We start from the raw sequence: 24,882 nt of genomic DNA, 5'->3' as shown, positions 1-24,882 counted from the left end.
GCGTGCCGGAGTGTAGGGATGACTATTCTAGAGGATCCGGATCGGTTTAAGGCAGGTGTACTGGCCCTGGACGGTGTACGTGAACGAGGAGTGTGCATGAGTTATTGCGCGCCTAAGAATCGGGGAGAGGTGTAGATTCGGGCGCTTACGCAGGCAGTAAACTGATCAAGATTCAACAGAGGCTATCATGTTTTTCCATTCAACGGCACCCAATTACACCCTGAAGGGCAAGAATCTCCTCATCGTTCGTTCCGCCTGCAATCTACTTGATTTCCTACTTACAACGCTCGATGTGTAGCCTGTGGTGTCTACCGCAAACCTCCCCCAACTCGCCGCTGACATCTTGATCGCGTCACTCTCCTTGCAACTGGTAGGCATATTCGATCCACAGTATTTTATTCCTGCAGTTGGAGCCCGCGATGAAGGCCAAGAAGGAATAACTACCCCCTTTGAGTGTTCGTGGATTTCTACGGTATATATACTAGAAACTAAGCTGTCCAACAACTTAGTATTCGGACGCGATGACTTAAATGTTGCTGTGATCCAGCAACGATCTCCTGCACTGAAGGTAGGTATCATAGTGGGCACAGTTATGACCCCAGTATGCTTACCTGAACTCAAACACCCAGTCTAGAAAACAAGATTTCGTCGATGAGCTTCTTGCTTTTGTACAAGCATCTGGTGTCCAGTCGACACTATTCTTGTCTGGCGTTGATTTATCCAACCGCACAGACAGCCAAATGATGTACGCAACAGACTGATCCACCTTCTTCATCCATTGTCCATTGTCTCAATGCATCGTCCTTTAGGATACCGCTTTACCATATTTGTCCAACCCACGCGCCGGCATTCACTAGCGAGCCTCTTTCTCGCATCACCCAGTTCCACATCCCCTCGTATGCCTCTTCATCTGATGCCATTTCGGAGAAGGAACCAATTCCCTTCATTCCTGGCGGCGGGTTGACTCGACGAATATTATCGTCGATTCCGACATCATGGTCCATTCCCGTTTGCGCCTTATTGCAATTTGTGCTCGAAGGGGACAACAGAGCGGATGCTCGGATGCTTGCTTCGGCTATAGCTAAAATACTCGATGTCGACACGCGAATTTCAGAGTGGCAGGAGCCAAGTAGCTGGAAGCAGGGGCTCTTTGGAGGGCCTCATGATCAAACATTGTATGGTTAATACAACAATAGATGTGCAAGATATCATTTCCAACATGATAGACCACGGAGGGTAAATTATTTTGTTCGCTTTCCAGCGATACCAATGCTGGTTCGGCCGCGCTGACCTTTCTTTGCGGCCTGGGACAAACTAAGGTAGGCGTAAGGATCCACCCCGTCTTTCTTGACATCACCGCCAGCTTTCTGTTGAACGATACTTGGATCAGAGAACGTAGTAAAGCGGCGCAAAACACTTGCCTTCGCTTTGAACTCCTGTCCTGGTCGAACGTCAGTCTTTTTCTTGTTCTTTGGCGGCTTAGCCTCTGGGTCGGCCATCTCGACATCCTGATCTCTTTCGTCGGCTTCTCTTCGACGCTTCTTGGTGTCTTTGTTGAACTTGACCTGACCTTTCGGTCCCCGAGTGAAGCCGTCGACTGAGGTCAGGCTTTCGTGGTAAGCCGTGCCTACAACATCGTCTCCCTGTTGATCGTTGGCTGCCTCGTCATCGCTTGATTCGATCACGAGTTTGCCAGCATCGTCAGTGTTGAAGAGAGATGCTTCATGCCCAGGCTGACGCCGCCTTTTATTTTGTGTGTCTAACGTCAGGTCAGCAACAGGAATTATAGAGGGAAAAACACTCAACTGGTTATCCGCGACGCGGCCCCAGATAGTAGATCCATAGGTTCGTCGTCGTCGACTCGCAGTTGGGCGCCTCGCAATGTCTTCGCCTTTGTCTTGCCAGACTGACGAGGACCAGCGTCTTCTTCGTCACTGTCAGACAACTCACTCTCGCTTCCGTAAAGTACATCCTCGAATGCAGTGCCTGTGACAGGTTTGGCGCTTGTTGGTAGCTATTCCGTAGGTGAGGAAAGCGAAAACACATGAGTACTCGAAGAGACACATACCCCGTCCTCTTCTTGGTCTTTGTTAGCTCTCTTTTTTTTGGCCCTGTCCTTCCTCTTCTTGATATTGAGAAGGACCTTAGACGAATCTTCCCCTTCTGCACAAGCGTACACAGCATCCCAACCAAAGCGCCTGATCATCCGTTCAAAGATATGCCTGACTTTGACCTTGAAGTGGTTCTTATGGTCGTGCGACCATGCGAGTAGTTGATGCACGAGATCTTTCAGGTGCGGCCGAACCAAATCCACAGGGAGAGTGTGTATCGCGAGTTTCACATAACCAAGCGCAGACTTCACGATTTCCCGGTTGGCTGAGGTGAGGAAGACGAGGATAGTGGATAGAATCTCGGTGTGGATATTGGGTGATATCGCATCTGGGCATAAATAAGCACGATTTACACAAAACCACTGACAAAGTTAACCTTTGAATTCAAACACCAATCGTGAAATTGCTGTAATGGTCGCGCTAATGGTATGAGGAGTAGCGCCAGCCAACCCCCCAGCCATCATGGTAATGAACTCGTCTACACTTGCCTTCGCTGAAAAAAGTAGAATGTCAACTTCGTTGTTGCGAGGAGCAGAGGCCAGTTTCACCTTCTGTCGCAGTGTCCTCGTCCATTCCTTCCATCATACCTCGCTTGACAAGGCCACCGCTGTTCATCTTATTACCCATCTTCACAATGAGGTCGAAGGCCGCCTCCCTGGCCTTTTCAGACGGTTCTTTAGTGCCCAATACGGCTTCCGGGATGAAGGAAGGTATCAAATGAAGCAACTCGGGACGAATCACTTGCACGAGTGCGATCAACAGCATAAAGCGATCCTTACAAAAAAAACATTAGTATGAGCATGATTATTTAAACTGATGGCAGGCTACCTTCTTCGCGGCAGATGTCAATTTATCAGAGACTGCATCAAGTCGTTGAAGCACATCCTCTGCATTGACGGGGAACTTTCCACGATCAGTCAATCTAGCAAGAATTTTGTATCCGCGTTTCTGGACCCCATTGTCTCTGGCGCCAATGACATCGGGGGATAAGCAAAACTCGAAGAGGGCAGCACTGTCCACCGGCGAAAGGTAAGGGAGTAGGAGAACGAGTATGTCTTCGGTCATCGTCGTGACATTTGCTTGAGCCGATCGGAGATTGGTTGTGAGGAGCTGGATAACTTTAGCGTATGCTTGAGTAATTTGCTGTATTCTCCCTTCAATGAATTATCCGGTCAAAAAGCAGAGAGTATTTACCTGCTCATCCGCGATAGAAGTCCAAGCGCTGATCACGTCTCCCACCATCCCGCGAACATCTGGGTCTACACTGCCAAAGACGTTGAATAGCACTGCAAGCCAACTCTCGACCTGAGCGCGAAGGAATGACACATTCGCTGCGGCCTCTGCTGCAGTGATGATGATGCTCCCATCGGCACTGGACGGCTTGTCCGAGGCGGCTGCCACGACGTTCGAGTCAATGATAACTTTCAAAGCCCTGAGAATCGATGGGCGGAGCTCTGGCTGGCTGTAAAGTAGCTGGGAGAGCAGTTGGGAAAAGGCGGGGGTCAAGGCCTAGAAGAAGGTGAATTAATGAGCAAACGGTGAGAGAATTACCATTGCACTTCACTTGCCTGGGGAAGGTCGACGCTGGCATGACAATATCCGGCCAATCCACTCCAAATCTGGGAAACCAAGACACTCCATACTTTGGCTTCGGATTGGCGTCCCTCAGTCTCTGCCTTTTGTTGGAGGTCGAACATCCGCTCGCTTAAAGGGACAAAATAAGAGACAAAATGCCCAAGAGGTGATGGGTGGGGTTGTGCGAGAAGAGGAAGGATGTAAGCCCTGGGCTCTCGGCCGGCTTGACTAGATATACAGGTGAGCAAATGAATGACGCCTGTGGTTTGTAAATGCTTACCGGTCGTCAGGTTCAAGGTTCAAGGGAAGAATTTGTAGTATTACATGAGGACCTAACACTCTCATCGCGGTGGACAGGGTACTGTCGGCAGCTTCTTTGTACTCGAACCCCCTCTGTGTTCTCAACTCTCCGACCTTCACAACTATCGGCAACAGCAGTATTTCGGCAGCGGTTGGTGAAGTTGACGAATCTCTGTGCCGCAGACTTGTGATAAGAATAGATATGACGGCCATTAGTTCAGGCATCGACCGAGCGAAGGCCAGAGTATCTAGTGCTTTAGCGGTTTGGGCGATGATCTGATTAAGAGTGCATTTTGAAGATGGGTCTCTCGTTGCTTCGTGAAAAAAAATCGGAGAAAAGCTGTGCGATAATAATTCCAGACATTCAACGGCTGCCTGCCTGGTTGCTGGTTCTTTGGCCTCCAGATACGTCCATGTCTTTTTCCAGACCTTGCCGACTTCAGCAGCCGCAGCCACAGGATCAAGAGTACTAAACGAATGCATGCAGTTTCCGACTACGGATAGCCAGGCTGGCGCAAGAGTAACGTCCGATACGACAGGAGGGGAAGAAATTACGACTTTAAGGACATCAGGGATTTTTTGATCGACGCCACTTGACGAGTCTTGTATTGCCGCAGAGAATAAATCAGCAAGAATAGAGTAAGCCGACTGGGATAAGTATGGGTTCCCGAGTCGCGGTAAGGTCAATAGATTTGAGGTGATGGCAGGTAATGACTAAGTACACGCGAAATGAGAGAAGCATAAGACCGTAGCTAGTGAAACAACATACTGTGGCTGGGAGATGCGGCAGGATGGGCCTTAGGAAAGTGAGGATGTGTATAGCTGTCTCACTGGATACATGTGTCTTGGCGGATTTGTTTTTTGGGATAGGATCGTTGCTGACTTGAGTCAATATGCTTTGCACCCAGTCTGCGACACGCTCGGCATAAGTATGTCGTAGCAATGGGGCCGGGGGATTTTGGAGAACTTGTTGTACGACCTCAGCACTCTTTTTGCGGACTTTGGGTCGTGGATCTAGACATAGCTGGAGGATCGAAGCAAAGGCTTGGCGAACACCGTCGACTTCTAGCTGCGAACGATCAAGAGCCGTAAAGACAACTTGGTAAAGCGACAGCTGTGATCTTAGAGGGGGTGCATGTGAGGAAAGCAATGGGAACAAGGGTGAAGTCAAAGTCAAGATCGTCTCGAGATTCGTCCTGATCACTGGTGTCGGGACAAATGGCGCAACAAGTGCGAGTAGATATAGTTCGGCGGGGAGAACATCCCCTTCACCGACGTTGCGATCATTCTTCTGCAGAGTGCTCTCGAGAGTCGTGAGGAGGCCTGCAAAATAGGCCGTGGGCGTTCGTTCAGCTTTCTGCTCGTCAAGGGCTGATTCAAGAGCAACAAGGAGGGTGGCTGGTGTCTTTTGATATGGTAGCGAAGATCCTGTGTGATGCCGTATTTTGGAAAGAGCCGTCTCCATCTCGTCCAGTCGAAGGAGTTTTCAGTGAAGAGTGATCTATTCAAGTATCAATAAGCGCCCATAAAATATTCTGATTGCCGTATCCGTCCACGCTTGGCATGACGGCACTTCTTTAAGCTGGGGGACACTCAAGAGGCTGCAGTTCACAAGGTCGGACTTCACCTCGTCCATCGTCAATGAGTAGTACCTCTAAAGGAACCCCGGTGCCATGGTCGTATTACTTGATTAGGTGCGAGGTCTTTGCTTGTACAGCCGACTGCTCAGCTACTTACACTTTTATGAAGGTTATTATTTCAGTTCGTGCTCAAGATCTTCTATGGCACAATCGTTATCGAGAACACGCATTATGTCCTTCCTGACGGCGAACCTTGGTTTGTTACCCTTCGTTACTCTCTTCGGACATGCTATCTCTGACGCTAGATTTCAACCGACAGCATCGTATGTGCGAATCACAGCAACTCTTTGACCGATGCTCTGTGAGCGAGTTTCTGTGTTCCAACAATGGTACTTTACCGATGCTGTCGATAGTCTCCTGGTCATAGCAATGCCTCAGAAGGTGCGTAGCCGATCACCTTAGTATGCCTTTCTTGACGGGGCCTTGGGACAGATTCGTGGCATGCTGCGTCTGACTGCGAAAGCCACTCAGTTTGGCCACAAGACCTTCACTAGCTGGTTGATTGAATCGGCGGGAACGGTGCCAATCCAACGACGCAAAGATAACCCCGACGGCACGGTAGACAATTCCCAGGTGATGCTGAAGTTGATGGAAGTTAGTACTAGGCAATTCATCGAGGTTCTCCGCATTAACTGGAATTGTAGGCCCTCGAAGCCGGAGATGCAGTCTGCTTATTTCCCGAAGGCATGAGCAGGTACCATCCCACGATCGCGCCGCTGAAGACCGGAGGTATGTGCAACCATTCTCTATATCTATCCAAATACACAACGGTGGAGGACACTAGTCGCTCGCCTGGTGTCCGATATTCTGACAAGGAACAGGGACAATCTGGACTTCACCATTTCCATCCTGAACTGCTCCGTCACCTATATGTATGTCTACGACTTGTTATTCCGCCCTGAGCGTCTCTCATTCCCGTTAGGCATCGTCAGCACTTCAGATCCGATGTTTTGGTCACCTTCCACCCTCCGATGCGATTCAGTCCGAAGGTGCGTTCAACCGTTTTTCGCGTCTATTCACCAAGCTCATGGCGTTCCGCAAAAGACTCATCCTGAACTCTTGGCGCCTATCGAGTATGATCACATTCGCGAGGTCACGTCTCAAATGCACGATCAAATCAGCTCCGGGACGATCGACGCCCCTTCATGGGGCCTCGTGAGGACGGCGAAGCTAACTGCTCGCATGTACGCTCCGCTTGGCACGCGCATGAGATTAGGCGACTACATCCGCGTCACTCGTGCCTTCCTGGAGGTGTTCAAGAGTTTGGATGATTCTGCTCAGTCTGATGCGGCGAAAGAGCAGAAGGAGCTCCTGCATGACTTGAATGTGAGCCTCCCATACGTATTTGTTTGTCACGCTAAGTCGTTGACTCGTGTTTAGGAGTATCAAGACAAGCTTGTGCGTCTCGGGATCAAGGACGACCGCGTCATGCGTCCACTTCGCAGGACTGTCATTCTCACTCGTATCATCGTACGGTTCACCTGGTCATTGGCCCTATTCAGCATATCCCTGCCTGGGTTAGCCCTTTGGTGCCCCGTCTTCCTCACAACCTTCATCGCTGTCAAGAACTTCAAAAAAACAGGGCCCATATTCGACACCTGGGACGAAATAGCCCAGTACAAACTCATATACGGCCTGGCATCCGGCATCTCCGTCTGGTTCAGCGCTGTGATGTTGACATTGCCTTTTGCCGCCTTCACGGTGGTCCTCGTCCCAGCCCTTATGTGGATCACCCTACGCTGGCTTGAGGACGCCGTGTCCGCGTTCCGTGCCTTGAGGGCCCTTCTACGATTACTCCTCGTTGGTCAAGGGACGTTGAAAGGCCTTTCTGAGCAACGAAAGGATCTGCACAGCAGAGTGATGAATCTCGCCACCCAGATTGGTTTGCCCAACAATCCGGAAATGTACTTCTTGAGTACCGGCGGTAGGGAGAAGGGTAGAGTACGGGGGAAATGGGAGAGTACGACCAGGTACTTCTCTGTCAAGAGAAGGCGTAAGAGAGACTGGAACGAAACCTTAAGGCTTTACGACAAAGTTGATTACCCAGAGGATGATTCATGACGTTGGCTCGTTTTTATCGTTAATGGTAATGGTATATACTCGTGCTATCTCGTTAAAAGGTACATATGAATACAGTTGTGTGTCTTGGAAATACAGGAACGAGTCTCGTCAAGGTGACTAGGCGGCGAAGGTGGTTCCTCTTGATGAAGCTTCAGTCTTGTCTTCATAGTGTGTGGCATCAGCCTTGCCATGACGGCCCGGCAAGAGTGGCTGCTCAGAAGAGCTTGACACCAGGGATAGACGTTGTGAACTCGAATTGATGGAAGGCGGGGCTGCGTTACGCGAGAGGAACAACGGTTTCCTTTCCAGTCGAAGCGGTGATACTGGTTGAAGGGGTGATCTGGGAGAATAGGCCCAATTTTCCGAGGTGGAGGCGGGTGAGTTGTGTACGTACGAGCTAGGCGTGCTTTCTATCGTCGGTACCGCGCAATCGATTCGACCAGGGGCTGTCCATTTGACTCGAGGAGCCGGGCTTGCGCTAGGACAAACAGACGACATACTTTCCCCGTGGTCACCGTTGATTTGCTGGTGGGGCCACAAGGGTCGAGGGGTAGGGTATGGCACACGGGGATTGGGCCGCAGCGAAGTGCAAGTGTGGGGAACAGTATCCCGGCCCTCCTCACGTGCAGAGTCTGCCGAATACAAGGACGACGAGTCTAGAGTCACGGAGGCAGAACATGCAGATAGTCGTTTTCTGTCCGCCAGAGTTGCAGTGGGTGGTTTCTTATATGGTGGGTGGGAATAAGAATCTAGGATAGAGCCGAACGAATGCCTCGATACGGTATTGTCGGCTATCTGGTGCATATTGGGAGGTTGTATAGATGGTTGAAGAGAAGTCGAGGGGATTGGGTTTCGAGCGTCGTTCGTCGACGCGATTGAATGAGTCGGACGTGATGGATGGTCCCCAGATGGTGTCTCCTGCCCCTCTGCCTTTGAACGGGACTTACGAACCCAGAACCAGGCGGCTGCAACCACCAAATTGAGGCAAACGATTCCTAGAACCATGCCGGCAATGACGGGGGTCGCAATCTCCATCATTAAAGTCTAGACGTTTAGTACTCGCGTTAATGCAAAAGACATACCAGCCAGAAGTGCAACGTACGTGATGGGCGCAATCTCCAGAAGGAAGGCAGCTGGTTGGCCTGAGAATTAGGAATCCTTCAAAACTCCCATCGCGACAGCTATATACCTACAGGCGAGCCACGGGAAATGATCGCATTGAGGACAGTGGTGGCGTAGTCACATTGGTCCAAATACATGTGATGGGAGCGGTGTCCTACGTGAATACGATAGGTGTTCGTGTGGCACGGAGGACACCAACTTGCTTGTGGGGAATCCAGAATTCATGTGCTTCGAGCTGATGGGAGAGCAGATCTAATCATGATCCCCGATCGAGTCGTTATCTTATCTTCATGACAGCCGATCGCTTATCTAACTATGATCGCTGGCAATGCAAGGACGAAATTTTGCCTTGCTGCCTCTTGCACCTAGACGTTCCAGTAATCCTTTTAGACTTGCGCTGTTTTAACTGCATTTTCTGTATTCTAGCACCTAGACGACCATCGGCATACCCTATTTTCCTTCAACTAATATAGGATTCCCCGAAGATGTCACCTGCAACAACTATTCCTGAATCTCACTTCACCTCACTTTTTGAGGCCCTGCGCTCGGCACCTACTGCACCTGGTCCGTCTGTAACCGCGATACACCCGTCTTTATATCTCATATTGCGATACTGTAGATGCCAAGGCTGCTGCCGACAGAATCGCTCGCGATGTATCAAAATTCGGTCTTCAATCTCTTGAGTAGGTATCCCTTGGAATTGGTCGATTCACCTAGATTCACTCCTGATTGAACCGTAGAGATGAGGGCGTTGTAGAATCCCTCCACACATTTGCCACCAATAAGAAATCTGGCTATGAACGCGAGTCTGCCGCCATTGCATTCCAATCACTAGCCCGTATACTCGGCGCTCCGGCTGCACCCATGCTTCTGCCTTCGCTACAAGTACTCTTTGACCTATACATGGACAAGGGTGATGTAGTCCGCGTCGCTGCGACTTCGGCCGTCAAAGCGATCCTGAAACTCTGCCCTCCCGAATCCACCTCACTGATCTTCCGCACACTGGAGAACATCCTAGCCACCGGCAAATGGAAAGCCAAAGTTGGAGTGTTGGAATCTTTCAAAATCTTTGTAACCTCCGCCCCCGAACAAGTCGGCTTAGAGCTCGTCAACGTCCTCCCGAAAGTCGAAGCTGCTATGCACGACACTAAACAAGAGGTAGGTTTCCACCAATTAGATATCAATGATTGTAAATAATCATATAAGGTATCCGGCGCTGCGGTGAAATGCGCAACCTCCCTCTGCACGACACTGGCAAACCCGGATCTGGCGCCGCATATTCCCGTCCTTGTCAAATGCATGGCCAACCCAGACTCCGTTCCAGCATGTATCAAAGCCCTTTCATCGACAACATTCGTTGCCGAAGTCACCGCGCCCGCACTTGCTATTCTTGTTCCTTTGCTCCTCCGTGCTCTCAACGACCGAAGCATGGAGGTTCAGCGTCGAACCGTCGTCGTCATTGACAACCTCGTTAAACTTGTCCGCGATCCCAAAGTAGCCGCGGCCTATCTGAGCACCTTAGTCGAAGGTGTTGATAAGATCGCTAAAGGTGCCGCTTTCCCTGAGGTAGGGATTTCAGAGTCGAATATACATTCCAATCCAACTAATCTGATACCACCAGGTTCGCGCCTTTGCCGCGACGGCCCTCAACACCCTTCTCAAAGCTGGTGCATCTGCGGAAGGCAGCGCACCTACTCCACGAGACATCTCTGGAGAAACCGCCAATGCACTCTCGGTGCTGATTTCCTTCCTCGATCCCGACCTCAAAGTCCACGACTCGGGACAACCTCGCTACTCATTACTCATTCGCTCACTCGACTTTCAAGCGACGCTCGTAGCAGACCTTGTCTATGCTCGGCGGTTCACTGACGCTGCAGCATGGAAGCGCTGCGCAGGTGTCTATTTAGAGCCTTGGACAAACAGCGAAAAGAGCGACAAGTACGCGGAGGATGTCAGGTTACATTTCCAGGCCATCGATCGAGCGAAGTACGCTCCACTCCAGAATGGCAACTCTGACGAGGGGGAGGTCCTTTGCGATACGCTGTTCTCCTTGGCCTACGGGGCCTTGCTCCTTCTTTCTCATACTACATTACGCCTTATTCGTGGACGCCGATACGGCATTCTTGGTACGAACGGGTCCGGGAAATCTACGCTCATGCGTCAACTTCGCGATGGCAAGGTTGAGAACTTCCCCCCTCAAGATCAGCTTCGATGCGTCATGGTAGAACACTCGCTCCAGGGAGAGGATGGTTCGCTGAGCATCATCGACTTCATTGCTGCCGGTACGTATTCCTCTACTCATCGGCAATCGATATGCTAACTACGTTATGTAGATAAGGCTCTGAGCGATATCCCGCGTGCTAAGATTGCCTCGCAACTTCGCGAAGTCGGTTTTGATGATGAACGCCAGAAGGATATTGTAGGCGGTCTCTCTGGAGGCTGGAAAATGAAACTTGAACTTGCTCGAGCAATGCTGTATAATGCCGACCTTCTCCTTCTCGATGAGGTACGTCGTTACCTCGACTTGACAAACCGTCATTTATTGACACCTTTGGATCCGCAGCCCACCAATCACGTAGGGGATTACCCTGCTATACTGATCATTCCACTTAACATACATTGTAGTTGGACCGCGCCTCCGTGAAATGGCTCGAAGGATATCTTATCGCTCACACTAATGTTACGTGTCTCGTTATCAGTCACGACTCAGGGTAAGTATCTCTGCTCCTTGGTTCAGGTAGACTATGCTCACCTCAGTTTTCGCAGATTCTTGGATAACATTACCACGGATATAATCCATTACGAGAATAAGAAGGTTCTTTTTCCCGTTTGCTCCAGTGTTGGCATCGCTCACCTCTATCAATAGCTCGTATATTACCCCGGCAACCTTTCTACCTTTGTCGAGCAACATCCTGAAGCCAAATCATACTATACGCTCGCTGCTACCTCAGTGAAATTCGCTTTCCCTCCTCCTGGCTCCCTGATGGGCGTTCGCAGCAACACCCGAGCCATCCTTAAGCTTAGCAACTGTACTTTCACCTACCCCGGTCGTTCTGTTCCCAGCTTGTACAATGTCAGCTGTGCGTTGACGCTTTCTAGGTGAGTATCGCGCATATCTTGGTGGCTACAACTTATGCTTGTTAAGTCGCGTTGGCGTCGTTGGTCCGAATGGAGCTGGAAAGTCCACCCTGATCAAGTTATTGACCGTACGTCTTTAGCTTCTGGATCATGGTGGAAGCCTGATACCTTCCCTTAGGGCGAGACAGCCCCGCAAGAGGGAACTATGTACAAGCACCCGGCGCTAAGAGTTGGTTATGTCTCCCAACATGCTACCCATCATATCGGTGTGTCTTGCGTGTCTACATGCTCGATCTCTTTGATAACATTCTTGTAGAGAGACATCTAGAGAAGACGCCTATCCAGTACATTCAATGGCGATTCCAAGATGGTCATGATCGTAAATATATATTTTCTTTCCTAGCCTGATAAAAGCAGTGACGACGGCACGCCTACAGGTGAACTACTGGAAAAGGCTACCCGGGCATTGACTCCCGAGGAGAAGGAACTGATGGAGAAAGACTGGGTTGGAAGAGACGGCTCAAAACGAAAGCTTGAAGTGAGTACCTGGATGCCTTTTCGAGTGATGTCCCCCTACTTACTAGGCTCACTCTCTAGCTCATTATGGGTCGCCAAAAGTTGAAGAAGACCTTCCAATATGAGATCAAGTGGCGTGGACTGGATCACCGATGGAACACCTGGGTTCCTCGCGATGATCTCCTCAACAAAGGCTTCACTAAGCTAGTACAGCAATTTGATGATCTGGAGTCTTCGAGAGAGGGAGCCGGCTCTCGAGACACCGCAGCCCACCTCGTAAGGAAGCATCTTGAGGATATTGGTCTGGATGGAGACATCGCCCAATACAATGAAATATCTGGTCTCTCTGGAGGTAAATTATCTAGACGCCCTTTGTACGAACTGCTGAATCAATTCGGTGACAGGTCAAAAGATCAAGCTGGTTATTGCTGCTTGTTTGTGGAACAATCCACAGGTCCGTTATTTTGTACCCTGCTGTGCGCTTGCTTACTTCCAACAGATCTGCATCCTGGATGAACCAAGTAACTTCTTGGATCGTGAAGCACTAGGTGGTCTTGCGGTTGCTATCAGGGACTGGGCTGGTGCCGTGGTCATCATATCCCACAATCAAGAGTTTGTGTCCGCACTATGTACGTGTTGTCTTCATTCTTCGGGGTGTGGAGGCCATATTAAAACCTTCTTAGGCCCCGAAATATGGCAAGTCGAGGCCGGCAGAATGACCCACAAAGGCAAAGCTGCTATCGTCGAAGACGCCTTCCTGGACGCCAAAAGTCCTAAAGGAAGCGGCAGCAATACCCCCGTCAGGTCAAGACTTGGGACTCCAAGTGCATCTATCCACGGCACGCCTGCCGCCAGTGGTGCAGAAGACGCGGGAGAAAAGGGGTCGTCCCCAGTCCCCAAGAAGAAAAAGAAGCTTACGAGGAATCAGCAGAAGATAGTGGAGGAGCGAAGGCGCCAACGAAAACTGCAGTGGTTGATCAGTGGTGGGCCAAAGCCAGAGGACACAGATAGCGATTGATTGGATGACCAAGGTCCCACGTCCCTCTTGATAGACATGATTATTCTTAGACGTTTTATGCACACCTTTGACAGCTATGGACTGCTTTCCGGGGTACACGGCGTGTGACTAGTAGTGGTACTCGGAAGACACCCGGTTGGACACACGAGCGGCGATGGGTAAGAGTGGCCTAGAGTTTCGAATGTGGCGGCACGCTTCCACACTCCACGGTCCCAGGTAGTGAACCAGCATAGCGAAGTGACGCTAACGCATCCAGATATCGCGAAGAACTCCTCGTTGCCTAAGAATGCACAACGACGGACTGCCTCGAGCTCGTATTCGGGTGGCTATTTGGTCGGTGATCATAGACTTCTGCAAGACATAGATACTCATGCGTGGAATGTAGCGGCGGTGGTATCAGCGGCTTGTGCCTAGCTGTTGCGCTTTCGAAGGCTTCCAACGTAGAAGTAAATGTATACGAATCAGCTCAGCGATTTAGCGAAATCGGCGCGGGTGTCATGATCTGGTCCAGAACATGGCGAATCTTGGAGCAGATGGGCTTAGCCGATGCATTCTCCAGAATCGCGCATGCACCACCTGATGGTTCTATGGGTATGTCGGCTCTCAATACGATGTTCTTGAGATTCCAACATGCGCGCAGGGATTGGCTTTGATTACCGACGCTCAGATGGGCCAGAAGGGTTCGACTTCTACCGGGTGCAGATGCCATGTTCGTAAACGTTACCTTTCAGAGTTTGATTTGCTGTATTCGAACCTGACAATGCCCTGCATATGACATAGATGGATGCATCCGTTTCCACCGTGCACAATTCCTTGATGTTCTCATCGACCGATTGCCCACTGGCGTGGCGCATTTCGGGAAACGCCTAAGGAGCTACTCACAATCTAATAATGGGCCGATTGGACTTCGGTTTTCTGATGGATCGATGGTCGAATGCGATGTCCTATTGGGTTGTGACGGCATAAAGTCGGTGATTCGAGGACAGATGTTGAGGGACAGGGCTAAAGAGAATAACGATGGGAGTTTGCTTGATCTCGTTGACCCAGTCTGGAGCGGGACGATTGCGTACAGAGGATTGATCCCCGCCGAAAGGCTGAACGAGGAACACAGAGCACTTGGGGCGCCCATGATGGTGCAGTCAATCAATGTTTCTCGCAGAACTTCCTTGAACTGACGGGTCGTAAAGTATTGCGGGCAAGACAAGGTAGTATTTTCTAGTGGTGAGATTGATCATAGTCGCTGATTCTTCCTATACAGCATGTCGTCAGCTATTCAATATCCCAGGGCAGTGTGGTGAATGTCGTTACTTTTAGCTCCAATCCAAACGAGGAAGGTCGCCCATATGGCGGCCCATGGGTTGTAGACTGTGAGAGGGAAGAACTTCTCGAGTCTTACAGTGGATGGGAGCCCGAAGTAGGAGAACTGCTACAGGTGACCAGGACTTCTGCCTTTTCAGTCGAGATGACGCAAGGGCTCATTCAAAACTCTATCTTCAGTGTATTGATAACCCAACAAAATGGGCCATACATCAACTGAAACCACTCCCATTCTTTGTCTCAGGGAGAGTGGCATTGATCGGGGATTCGGTGAGTTAGATGGAGGGCCTTCAACGCGCACGTTCTAAACGCACTGTCTATATAGGCGCATGCGATGGTTCCTCACCAAGGCGCTGGGGCTGGTCAAGCAATAGAGGTGAGTCGGCAGAACTATTGTATAAGATGACGTGCTTACCGCGCAATGTCCTGTGAGGATGCGTATATTATTGCATGCCTTATCTCCCGTGCAAGCGAGGCAACGGTGGATCTCGCACTGCAGGCGTATGAACTCGTCCGCTTGCCAGTTGCCAACCACGTCCTCAAAGGCTCCGCCGAATCGGGCAAGATGTACGAATTCAACTCTCAGCATGGGGATGACTATCGTACACTGGGAAGGGCCATCGAACGACAATGGGATTGGATCCACTGGCCGTCCCCAAATGAAGACTTGGCTTGTGCATTGGACTGGGTTTCCCAGCAGCTTATGTTGCGGCGCGAAGGGGGTTATGCCTAAAATATCGTTATGTTCTCGGTAAATAGGCTAATACACCATCTGTGGTATACAAATACTACTTCAAGGACTGCATGCAGATTTGAGCTTTTCGGTAAGTTCCGGGACTGCCTCAAACAAATCTGCTACGAGGCCAGCATCCGCGACTTGGAAAATGGGGGCATCTGCATCCTACGAATCCGAGGTTGTTAGCTCTGGGAGGGGGTTGGCAGCATCATAGATACCTTATTGATTGCGACGATCATCTTCGAGTCTTTCATGCCAGCCAAGTGCTGTATGGCTCCAGAGATACCGACAGCTATGTATAGTTCAGGTGCAACCACCTTCCCTGTCTGGCCGACTTGGAGGGAGTTGTCTGCGTAGCCTGCATCTACAGCTGCGCGTGATGCACCGACAGCCGCACCCAGAACGTCTGCGAGGGGATACAGCGTCTTTTCGAAGGTCTCAGCGTTCTTTAATGCCCGTCCGCCGGACACGATTCGGCTGGCGACACCAAGCTCAGGTCGGTCTGACTTTGTAAGAGACGTCTTGATGTGCGTTGTCGAAACGTCGTTGATTTCGACCGGATCTACGAGCTTGAGCTCAGCTTTGGCATCTGCAGGAACGGCGGCTGCGAAGGCAGTTGACCGAACAGTGAAAACTTTGAGTGGTATGTCGGATGATGCTACGACAGTAGATATGGCGTTCCCTGCGTATATGGGACGAACGAAGGTAGTTTCGCCAGAAGGTGCATCGTATTGGACGCTAGTTATGTCGGACACGGCCGGGACATCGAGCCTGGCGGCAACGCGAGGCAGTATTGATTTCGCGGACGACGAGTGAGCAGACACAAGGTGGGTGAAGGGGGATGAATCCGAGAGAAGTTTCTCCAGCAACGGGGTCACAACCTCGGGCAAGGGAGTAGCGTACTGAGGAGATGCAGAGTGCAAGATAGTATTGACACCTTTAAGCCTAGAGAAAGCAGGTTACAATATTGCACGCCTTTAGAATAAAAACTCACTTTTGCGCCTCCTCCGCGACAGCCTTCACTTCATCCGGAGCACCAAGGACCAAGCCGGTAAGCTCACCCCCGAGCTGCTGAGCCGCCGTTAAAGCTGACAATGAGCCAGAGTCAATGACCCCTGCTCTGTGCTCTAGAAATACGAGTGCATGAGGGGGTTTGGCGGTGGCATAGCCTCGAGCAAAGGCACGGGAGGCGACAGCAATACGGGTCCTCAACATTTCGCGACGAAGACAGTGGACCGGAAAGCAGACCCCTAGATCGCTGTATCACATTTCTTGCACATTCCCACGGCCAGAATCTAATCTTATCAATCCGGGAAAGAGTGAACTATACCGGAGTTCCTGATTCCGGCTTATAAACTCATAAACCTACACTTACATTCTGAATTTCCCCACTTTTATACTTGCCTTTAGCCACATCGCAGCATGTCGTTTTCGGGATTGATTTCTGGGTCGGAATGTGCAGTTGCTGCCAACCCACTTTCCCAAGTCCTCAAGCATACGGAGGGTGATCGGAGTTTGCAGCAAGTGAGTGTCGACCTCTTCAGATCCAACCGTTCGTCCTCATAAGCCTCAAGGACAGGATTGCTGGCCCCTCGTCTTCAAGAGTATGTGATCCGATTAGCGTTGCGCCGAGGTGCCGTAACTCACCATTCGATCCATTTCCAGCTACACCATCTCCCTGGTACCTCTGCAGCGCCACTTAACGAGCACGATGCTGCTATGGCACGGCAGTTTTTTGAAGGGGGCGGACAGGGCCCTGGACCTATGATGGCTATTCCACCTATGGAACTTCAAAGGATGGTAGAAGTCACTGGAATGCAGCCGCAAGAACTGAGGGAAGCCTGGGCTATGGAACGGCAGCTTCCTCAGGAATCTTTAGATTGGTCCTCAGAATATTCGACGATGGGCAAGGCGCCTATGCGAATGCAACAAAATATGACAGCACTCAATGACGGTACACACACATCAGTGATAGCGCTAAGATGGTATTAAAACCTATGTAGGTCAGCAAAGATCATACCCGTCGTCTTTCGGGATGTATGGCGGCGCAATGCCTGCACGAATGTACGGGATGGGAATGGGTTCGTCCATGATGCCAAATTATCAAGGCATGCAAGAGATACCTGCTCAAGGGAAGGGGAAGGCGAGAGAGGCGGACTTCGAGGCAGCTTTTGCGCAAGCAGCTGAATCGATGTTCACCCAAGCCGAGTCGTCCGCCCGCATCGTTGAGGTAGACGCAGATGTTGTGAACGTAGAGGAAGCGTTGAAAGGCGCCACCCTTGAAGACAAGGAGGAGAGTGACTTCAAAAAGTCAGCAACTGCTTTCACTCCTCTTACTCCTTGCTAACGCTGAGTTCGTAGGGTTTGGGACCACCTCCAAGATTCAGACTTACCGCCGCCGAAGGAGGACCTTGCCAAGTGGGAAGCCGAATTCAATCAGCTGATGAACAAAGAGAGGTCGGAAGAGACGGATTATGGCACCGATATGCAGCAAGCTTGGGAGGGTGGGTTGGGTAATTACGAAGGAAGCCAATTCGACAACTCTCCGATGAAATTCGATAGTGAAGGTTTGCCGCTTCTAGGAGAATACGTCTTCGGTGCGTTTGTTTCGCTACCGAGATCTTGAACTATTGATATGAACATCATACTAGATGCCAATAACAAGTACCTCGGTCCTACAACATCCACTCGTTCGCCTCTTGCAGACGCAAAATATCTCCTTGACAACAACGGTTCTTTATCTGAGGCAACTCTTTTACTAGAGGCAGCCATCCAGAAAGGGGAATTGGGCGAAGGCGGCTACGAAGCGTGGATACTGCTAGGAGATACCCGAACCATGGATGAGCACGAAGACGCCGGTATGAGAGCGCTGCTGGAAGGTGTCAAGCGTGCTGAAGCCGCTGGCGCACCTGGCGCAGGAATGCTGGTACGTAATATAAACTTCCTGCTGCATGGACAGTTACATCTGACATCGTTTACGAAGTCACTCGCGATTTCGTTCACGAACGAATCATATGATCGTGCATCGCATACCATGCTCCTTCGCTGGCTGCGTTCTAGGTTCCCAGATCACCCTGTTCCTGAAGAAACTGTCAAGGCGTTATCTACGAACTCGTCATGGGATACTCACACTCGCATCACTGAGGTCTTTATCAATCTTGCCAGGGCCCAACACGCATCGGGTCAATTGGACCCAGATGTTCAGGTCGGCCTTGGAGTACTGTTCTATACGAATGGCGAGTATGATCGCTCCAAAGACTGCTTTGAAGCTGCCCTTGGAGCACGTCCAAGGGATTTCTTGCTCTGGAACCGTTTGGGCTCAGCGCTCTCCAATGGTAATAAACCAGAAGAAGCGCTGGGTGCATATCGGGAAGCTCTCCAATTGCGTCCAACATACACTCGAGCTATTTTTAACGTCGGGGTCGCCTGTGGGTGCCAGATATATTATTACCTTTCCACGTGTATTAACATTGGCCCCAGGCATGAACATCGGTGCACACAAAGAAGCTGCTGAGCACTTCTTGACGGCTCTCAGCCTCCAAGAAACTAACGGTGGAGGTAACACAACGAGTGACCAACTATGGTTCACTCTGAGGAGGACATTCCTCGCGATGGTCAGCAATCTCCAAAGTTTCTCACTCGTAGCATATGCTTACCGCACCACAGGATCGTCAAGACCTCGCTAATCTAGCGAAGCCTGAGACGAGGACCAATCTAGACACCTTCCGAAAGGAAGGTTTCGACTTTTAGTTATTTCGGTAACATTATCATCGATTCTCGGATGTAATCCCCACAATATCATTCGTCCCTTCCTTCACGTGAATGGTCATAAGTTAACCCTTACGGTCCGGGCTCAGAGGTCTCTGAGTTCAGAGTCCCCATAGTCATAATGAGGGGGGAATTCTCCTCTGCTCCAGTGTTCACGCAAGATGTCTTCGCCAGAAGTCAAAATGTTGTTCGCTGCCCTTTCCGTTTGTTTCCTCGTTGCTGACGCCGTCGTACAGCCATTCAATTTCTAGCCAAACGGCCCCGAAGAAGCTCAACAAGATATCATGTCAACTAACTCAGGAGAAAGTTCGTGGAACGTTGATTGTATGGTTCTGCAGCTTATTATCTATAGTCTCGTGGGGGAGCGCAAGCTATGCGTGCGTCACACTCAACGTGGAACTGGCCTCGCCTTACCTCTTCAGGTAGTCTATGCTGTGGGCCTCACCGAAGAGGATATGAATAAGCCCCAGGTACGATGTGCATTTTATCTTATGACTGTGATAGACTTCTGACTCGAACGCTCAGGTCGGGATTTCTCCGATTTGGTGGGAAGGTATGTGACGAGCGAAGCTCATCGGTCTAGTCGCTACTGTGGTTCTCATCGAGCGCTAGGAAATCCTTGTAATTCACATCTTGTGAGATGGCTTTATTCGTGATGATGAATACACCTGAGGTTTTATACCTTGTAGCTCGACTTGGCTCGCCTGGTAAAGGAGGGATGTAGTCAAGAGGGTCTCGTAGGCCTCACTTTCAACACGATCGGAGTCAGGTTAGTCCGAATCCTTCTGGGCGCGAAGCCATCGCTAACTATGAGATTATCATATCAGCGATGCTATAACTATGGGTACTGACGGTAGTAGACTTTTGCGAAACTGCTTTGCGGTAACCTACTCACGTCCGTGAATTCTAGGCATGCGATACTCGTATGTTCGCCTCTGTTTGAGGAGCGCATTTCTCTTGACTTGTTTCCTAGTCTCCCGAGTCGCGATATAATTGCGGACTCCATTGAATCCGTAGGATCACCGCCGGAATCTCCAAGTATACTTACTCATATGATAGCTTTTATAGGTCGTAATGGTGAGAGACTTCCACGGCTGTTCCTCATTCCCGACGATCCCTACGCAAATTTACTATAGGCACAACACTACGATGGTAATATCTCTATTCCGGGATGCGACAAAAATATGCCTGGATGCGTTTTGGCTGCCGCAAGGCACAATCGACCGACCATCATCGTCTATGGTGGTACAATCCAGCCTGGCACCAGATATGTCGGTAAGAAAATTGATTGCCTTGAGCGTGTACTGTCAGGACGAACTCATAAGTATTGCGCAGACTGCCCCGCCATGGGCCATCAGAAAGGCGGAACAGTCAACATCTCTGATGCCTTTGAGTCGTTCGGTAGGCTGCTTTCTCGCATTTTCTGTGAAGTATGACATATCGGTTAAATATAGGTGCTTTCGCTGTCGGTAAGATTGACGAAGAGCAGCGCTTTGATGTCGTCCGACATGCCTGCCCCGGAGCTGGTGCTTGTGGTGGAATGTACACGTATGTAACGGCCGCCTTGAACTTCACAAATCATATAAGATGAGTCTGTAACAGCGCAAACACCATGAGCTCTGCTCTTGAAGTACTTGGAATGTCTTTACCGTATTCTTCGAGCACTCCTGCCCTCTATCCAGGTTAGCAGCTTCCCCTTCTGCTCTGCATCATCCTACCACGCTCATAGATCGATAGCAAAGGCGCAAGAGTGTTTGAGGGCTGCCAAATACCTCAAGAATCTCTTGGAGTTGAAACCGAAGTAAGCGCCAAATATCCTCCAAATACTCTAATCTACAATTATCTCTATAGGGATATCCTTACCAGACAGTCCTTCCTGAACGCTATAGTCATTGTTATCATCCTTGGCGGTTCTACCAATGCTGTAAGATAATATCCCAGAACATCGGGCACGCTTTGGTGACCATCTACTTATAGGTTCTCCACTTTTTGGCTATGGCTCGAGCTGCTGATGTGGAGTTGTCTATTGATGATTTCCAAGCCATTTCCGACAAGACGCCCTATCTCGCTGACTTGAAGTAAGATACCTTTTTCTCTCGCTAGGAAATATATCTTGATATCGTTATAAGACCTTCAGGGAAATATTACATGGAAGACCTGCACAAAGTTGGTGGTGTACCCGCCCTGGTCAAGTACCTCCTCAAGCACACCGACCTCATAGACGGTACTCAACTAGTGGGTGTCGAGTGTCCGTTCGCAGCCATTATCATTCTCACAGTGCTGTGCTCTAGACAGTCACGGGAAAGACGTTAGCGGAAAACCTTGAAGACGTCGAGGAACTCTCGTTTGATAATCAAGATGTGGTCAAGCAACTCGACAAACCAATCAAGAAGACCGGCCATTTGACTATCCTGCGCGGAAACCTTGCTCCAGGAACTGCCGTCGCGAAGCTCACCGGCAAGGAGGGCTCGAAATTTGAGGGGGTTGCAAAATGCTTCGATAGGTGGGCATCGCCATAGACGCAGGGGAACACCCATGAATTAACACTTTCAACAGCCTCGATAATTTCTATCCTTCTCTCGAGAAGGGCGAAATCAAGCCAGGGATGGTTCTTATCTTCAGATACCAGGGGCCCAAAGGAGCTCCAGGAATGCCAGAGGTGCATCTGACTATTCACGTCTATTTCCATTGTAGTTGAACTGTCGTTGTGAATTATAGATGCTGGGTCCCACCGCTGCCCTCATGGGCGCCGGGTTGGGTAATTCGACAGCTTTGATTACGGATGGACGATTCTCCGGGGCTTCTCATGGATTCATCATAGGGCACGTAGTACCAGAAGCTCGTCTTGGGGGACCTATCGCCCTGGTCCAGGACGGAGATACTGTAGTTGTGGATTCAGAGAATAGGGCTATTAACTGGTTGGTGAGCGAAGAGGAGCAGGCTCGTCGCAAGCAGGAGTGGGACGCCTCTGACAAGGGACAACTAAATGTCAAGAGGGGAGTCCTGTACAGATACGCGCGAGATGTAGCAGTGAGTGTTCCCTTGCTTCCATTCATCGCGCAACGAGGTGACAATCGACCAACAGCCGGCCAACGTGGGTGCCTACACTGACTAGGGCGCGATATCCAGAAAGAATAATGTAGATTCGCGATACAAATGTGTGTGTCCTCTACACAATGGATATAATAACCACAAGTGTCCAATGTCAGCACGAGAATCGGAGAAATATGTATGGGAGGATTTTCAGACGTGCCGCGGTATTATCATCTCCTCTGATATCTTGGCTGTCAAGGGCGTAACGGGCGTAGCAGGAGGCGTATCACTTGAGTTTGGCCGGGCGGCTGGTGGCACTGAGGAGCCCGGTGGGGCGGCACTTTGGGATGGTCGACGAGGGCCCATTGATACTGGTCGTGAACCCATAGACGGTCGGGCGTCCACAGAAGGGCGGGCATCCATAGAGACTGGTCTTGAGCCCATAGACGGTCTACTGGGAAGCAATTTGCCATTCACGTAGACGTGTTCGCCAGGCTGGCGCTGTCCTAGCAAGACAGCTGGATCGGGGGGGATGATGATCTTTTCTTCGGGCTCCTCTGAGACTTTTGGTTCAGGTGGGGGGATGAGGCCCGCCCTAATAGCTGCCTTTCTCTTCTTTCGTCGAGCCCGCTTTATGAAGTAGTATGTGAAGCCAATGATCCACGCCAGACCCATTACTCCACCACATATACTCCCAGCAAGAATCGGTGTCTTTGCCTTGTGTCTATCGGAGAGTCATTGAGCTTAAGTCGTAACCAGACGATGCATGAAACTCACCCCTTCAACGACGCAGCTTCAGACGAGGTTACCGGAAGTAAGACTCTTGTGGGGCTGATATCTGTGATGATTGTTCAACCACGTTGGATTTCAATGACATGTCGCAGAAAGTTACCTTGAAGCGGCGCAGTGATGGTCGGCATGCTGGCCTTCTGTGTGCAGACTCTGGGATTTAAGTGCAAGGAGGTGCTGGATCAGCGGTGACGTTCAACCGAAGAGATCATGTTGTGTGTATGGTGATGGTCCAAAACAAGATGATTGGCCGGCGGATGGCCCGAGCACCGCTCCCCGGAGTCCGCAGCTGGCAGGCACGGACAATTACACTCTACAAGCAAACACGAGATTTAATTACATCGGCTCTTCCGTTTGCCCAGCGACTTGTATGTCATGTACGCTGTTCAGTGCTACGGAACGGAGAATCTTGCCCACTCCCTCCTTCTTCACGGCCTCCAATTCCTCCTCGCTTTTCACCAGCAGCATCCCAGCAAACCCTAATGAATTCACGCTTAGTTTGTCCCCAGTTTCCTCCAAGACGTGCGTTTCAAATCGCCGAGGGATTACGTGGAGATGTTCAAGGGTTAACAGGACATTATATGACGGCTTTCCAGCGGGGTAATCGGGATCGTGGCGGATTGTCGATATAACTAGCTCGAGAAGGGCCATGAATGCTTGACAGAGCGTTTCTTGTAGCTCGTCGGGCTCCGCTGATGGGAGCTCGCTGGGGAACCTATATACGTGATTCGCGTATGGGAGGGATGCCAACGTAAATGGTCTCGCTATGGTACTTTTGTTAGCCAACGGCCAAAAAGAACACAATTCAACGTCAACGCGCACTAGGTGTCTCTAGCTTGGTGCGCCTCGCAAGTTTCTCGACGGGTGGCCCATCGTCTTCTATAGGAATAAACTGCGCGTGCTTATGAGGCTGGCTAGCACCGCTATTGTCACCACCTGTAATGCTTCATCAATAAAACAGTAGAATCGCGTTGACGGGGCCATCGCACAGTTGTAGAACGAAAGAGCCTTCAGCCCCGCCTTCTTGGCCTCTATGAGGATTGTGTACATTTGCACCAGATCAGGGGGGAAGAGAGGTGTTGACTGCGACTTGAATTCTATGACGGACATTGTTGAGCACAGGAATGTCCGGATATCATAGAGCAAGGTAGCAACCTTTGCTAACCAGGAGGAAGTGATTAGGAACCACGGAGTATTTATTCAGCTAATTGAAAACATTCAACCGAGGCACCATACAGTTGTGCAACTGGGACGTACCAGTACAACGTATTCCTCCTGCGAGTCTTCATCTTGCAGCTCTCCCACAAACAAATTCACATTGTACGGAGGAGAGAAAGGATCGAAGACCGTTCCTTTGTTTCCTTGAGTCTCAAGACCTGCATCGGCTGCAGGATCGACTGGGATGATCGACGGTTGCGTTTCTGTTGTGGGTTTCTTCTGCAGAGCTGGACACAATCGTATCTCAAACTACAGCATTGGATGCCTTGAGCACGAACGAAGGATTAAAGGAACAGAGCAACTTACTTCTACATCAATGTCGACGTGCTTGTGCACGGTGGATGGAAAGAACAACAGATCGCCGGAAGTTACGGCCTTCTCATAACTGGTGGGTATCTGGCGAACGAGCTCAGCATGTGCGGAGGATGTGCTCATCGTCGAAGAACGTAGAAGGGAACGAAGCGATATCGGACGATTGGCGGACTGATTGCATAGCTGAGCACGGTATGTCGTGATATTGAAACCACGCCGGGAAGGTGATCGCATAGCACAAGTCCGAGACTCCTAATTCCTATCCCTCACAACATATCATCATGTCTA

General features: G+C 50.4%; 11 protein-coding genes across 11 annotated transcripts; 6 read left to right on the top strand and 5 right to left on the bottom strand.

The window, feature by feature from the left end:
• Positions 1 to 187: 187 nt before the first annotated feature.
• PC9H_007512 (uncharacterized protein) lies at positions 188 to 1,185 on the top strand (the record flags this gene model as incomplete). Its single annotated transcript, XM_036777043.1, has 5 exons — positions 188 to 244; positions 299 to 455; positions 510 to 568; positions 630 to 745; positions 810 to 1,185. 5 exons carry the CDS (start codon positions 188 to 190, stop codon positions 1,183 to 1,185), a joined length of 765 nt encoding a protein of 254 aa, XP_036630663.1.
• Positions 1,186 to 1,241: 56 nt separating this feature from the next.
• Positions 1,242 to 5,451, bottom strand: PC9H_007511 (uncharacterized protein; the record flags this gene model as incomplete). The annotated part of the gene is made up of 11 exons (XM_036777042.1): positions 1,242 to 1,367; positions 1,422 to 1,759; positions 1,807 to 2,014; positions 2,069 to 2,439; positions 2,488 to 2,604; positions 2,660 to 2,885; positions 2,940 to 3,254; positions 3,306 to 3,620; positions 3,671 to 3,914; positions 3,967 to 4,700; positions 4,756 to 5,451. The coding sequence occupies 11 exons, from the start codon at positions 5,449 to 5,451 to the stop codon at positions 1,242 to 1,244; spliced, it is 3,690 nt and encodes a 1,229-aa protein (XP_036630662.1).
• Positions 5,452 to 5,627: 176 nt separating this feature from the next.
• Positions 5,628 to 7,687, top strand: PC9H_007510 (uncharacterized protein; the record flags this gene model as incomplete). Its single annotated transcript, XM_036777041.1, has 10 exons — positions 5,628 to 5,680; positions 5,736 to 5,822; positions 5,886 to 5,927; positions 5,980 to 6,007; positions 6,059 to 6,220; positions 6,271 to 6,355; positions 6,411 to 6,498; positions 6,549 to 6,615; positions 6,671 to 6,952; positions 7,007 to 7,687. The coding sequence occupies 10 exons, from the start codon at positions 5,628 to 5,630 to the stop codon at positions 7,685 to 7,687; spliced, it is 1,575 nt and encodes a 524-aa protein (XP_036630661.1).
• Positions 7,688 to 7,804: 117 nt separating this feature from the next.
• PC9H_007509 (uncharacterized protein) lies at positions 7,805 to 8,725 on the bottom strand (the record flags this gene model as incomplete). The annotated part of the gene is made up of 1 exon (XM_036777040.1): positions 7,805 to 8,725. One exon carries the CDS (start codon positions 8,723 to 8,725, stop codon positions 7,805 to 7,807), a length of 921 nt encoding a protein of 306 aa, XP_036630660.1.
• Positions 8,726 to 9,294: 569 nt separating this feature from the next.
• PC9H_007508 (uncharacterized protein) lies at positions 9,295 to 13,421 on the top strand (the record flags this gene model as incomplete). The annotated part of the gene is made up of 18 exons (XM_036777039.1): positions 9,295 to 9,373; positions 9,429 to 9,492; positions 9,550 to 9,967; positions 10,016 to 10,375; positions 10,431 to 11,091; positions 11,143 to 11,315; positions 11,373 to 11,384; positions 11,435 to 11,520; positions 11,576 to 11,624; positions 11,676 to 11,908; positions 11,955 to 12,015; positions 12,066 to 12,153; positions 12,204 to 12,266; positions 12,325 to 12,425; positions 12,485 to 12,755; positions 12,808 to 12,857; positions 12,903 to 13,032; positions 13,087 to 13,421. The coding sequence occupies 18 exons, from the start codon at positions 9,295 to 9,297 to the stop codon at positions 13,419 to 13,421; spliced, it is 3,234 nt and encodes a 1,077-aa protein (XP_036630659.1).
• Positions 13,422 to 13,707: 286 nt separating this feature from the next.
• PC9H_007507 (uncharacterized protein) lies at positions 13,708 to 15,471 on the top strand (the record flags this gene model as incomplete). The annotated part of the gene is made up of 9 exons (XM_036777038.1): positions 13,708 to 13,754; positions 13,807 to 14,012; positions 14,062 to 14,130; positions 14,202 to 14,554; positions 14,609 to 14,626; positions 14,680 to 14,917; positions 14,983 to 15,008; positions 15,064 to 15,114; positions 15,172 to 15,471. The coding sequence occupies 9 exons, from the start codon at positions 13,708 to 13,710 to the stop codon at positions 15,469 to 15,471; spliced, it is 1,308 nt and encodes a 435-aa protein (XP_036630658.1).
• Positions 15,472 to 15,531: 60 nt separating this feature from the next.
• ETF1 (Electron transfer flavoprotein alpha-subunit) lies at positions 15,532 to 16,689 on the bottom strand (the record flags this gene model as incomplete). Its single annotated transcript, XM_036777037.1, has 3 exons — positions 15,532 to 15,639; positions 15,693 to 16,419; positions 16,469 to 16,689. The coding sequence occupies 3 exons, from the start codon at positions 16,687 to 16,689 to the stop codon at positions 15,532 to 15,534; spliced, it is 1,056 nt and encodes a 351-aa protein (XP_036630657.1).
• A 207-nt stretch (positions 16,690 to 16,896) lies between these two features.
• Positions 16,897 to 19,224, top strand: PEX5 (Peroxisomal membrane signal receptor PTS1; the record flags this gene model as incomplete). The annotated part of the gene is made up of 9 exons (XM_036777036.1): positions 16,897 to 16,998; positions 17,049 to 17,078; positions 17,140 to 17,428; positions 17,478 to 17,784; positions 17,836 to 18,071; positions 18,126 to 18,400; positions 18,458 to 18,902; positions 18,955 to 19,088; positions 19,141 to 19,224. The coding sequence occupies 9 exons, from the start codon at positions 16,897 to 16,899 to the stop codon at positions 19,222 to 19,224; spliced, it is 1,902 nt and encodes a 633-aa protein (XP_036630656.1).
• A 179-nt stretch (positions 19,225 to 19,403) lies between these two features.
• PC9H_007504 (uncharacterized protein) lies at positions 19,404 to 22,357 on the top strand (the record flags this gene model as incomplete). The annotated part of the gene is made up of 20 exons (XM_036777035.1): positions 19,404 to 19,429; positions 19,479 to 19,548; positions 19,595 to 19,619; positions 19,669 to 19,712; positions 19,768 to 19,795; positions 19,855 to 19,877; positions 19,932 to 20,011; positions 20,070 to 20,124; positions 20,379 to 20,517; positions 20,578 to 20,643; positions 20,697 to 20,790; positions 20,845 to 20,924; positions 20,980 to 21,043; positions 21,094 to 21,166; positions 21,220 to 21,320; positions 21,372 to 21,477; positions 21,534 to 21,745; positions 21,799 to 21,901; positions 21,961 to 22,272; positions 22,328 to 22,357. The coding sequence occupies 20 exons, from the start codon at positions 19,404 to 19,406 to the stop codon at positions 22,355 to 22,357; spliced, it is 1,731 nt and encodes a 576-aa protein (XP_036630655.1).
• Positions 22,358 to 22,485: 128 nt separating this feature from the next.
• On the bottom strand, positions 22,486 to 23,195 carry PC9H_007503 (uncharacterized protein; the record flags this gene model as incomplete). The annotated part of the gene is made up of 3 exons (XM_036777034.1): positions 22,486 to 22,999; positions 23,053 to 23,113; positions 23,168 to 23,195. The coding sequence occupies 3 exons, from the start codon at positions 23,193 to 23,195 to the stop codon at positions 22,486 to 22,488; spliced, it is 603 nt and encodes a 200-aa protein (XP_036630654.1).
• Positions 23,196 to 23,400: 205 nt separating this feature from the next.
• APA2 (bifunctional AP-4-A phosphorylase/ADP sulfurylase) lies at positions 23,401 to 24,717 on the bottom strand (the record flags this gene model as incomplete). The annotated part of the gene is made up of 6 exons (XM_036777033.1): positions 23,401 to 23,828; positions 23,887 to 24,000; positions 24,054 to 24,161; positions 24,220 to 24,268; positions 24,322 to 24,531; positions 24,589 to 24,717. The coding sequence occupies 6 exons, from the start codon at positions 24,715 to 24,717 to the stop codon at positions 23,401 to 23,403; spliced, it is 1,038 nt and encodes a 345-aa protein (XP_036630653.1).
• Positions 24,718 to 24,882: the final 165 nt, after the last annotated feature.

Source organism: Pleurotus ostreatus, assembly GCF_014466165.1.
Source record: "Pleurotus ostreatus strain PC9 chromosome Unknown scaffold_5, whole genome shotgun sequence".
Classification (NCBI taxonomy): domain Eukaryota; kingdom Fungi; phylum Basidiomycota; class Agaricomycetes; order Agaricales; family Pleurotaceae; genus Pleurotus; species Pleurotus ostreatus.
Note: the sequence above shows the minus strand (reverse complement) of the source record. Positions and strands in the feature narration are given on the sequence as shown.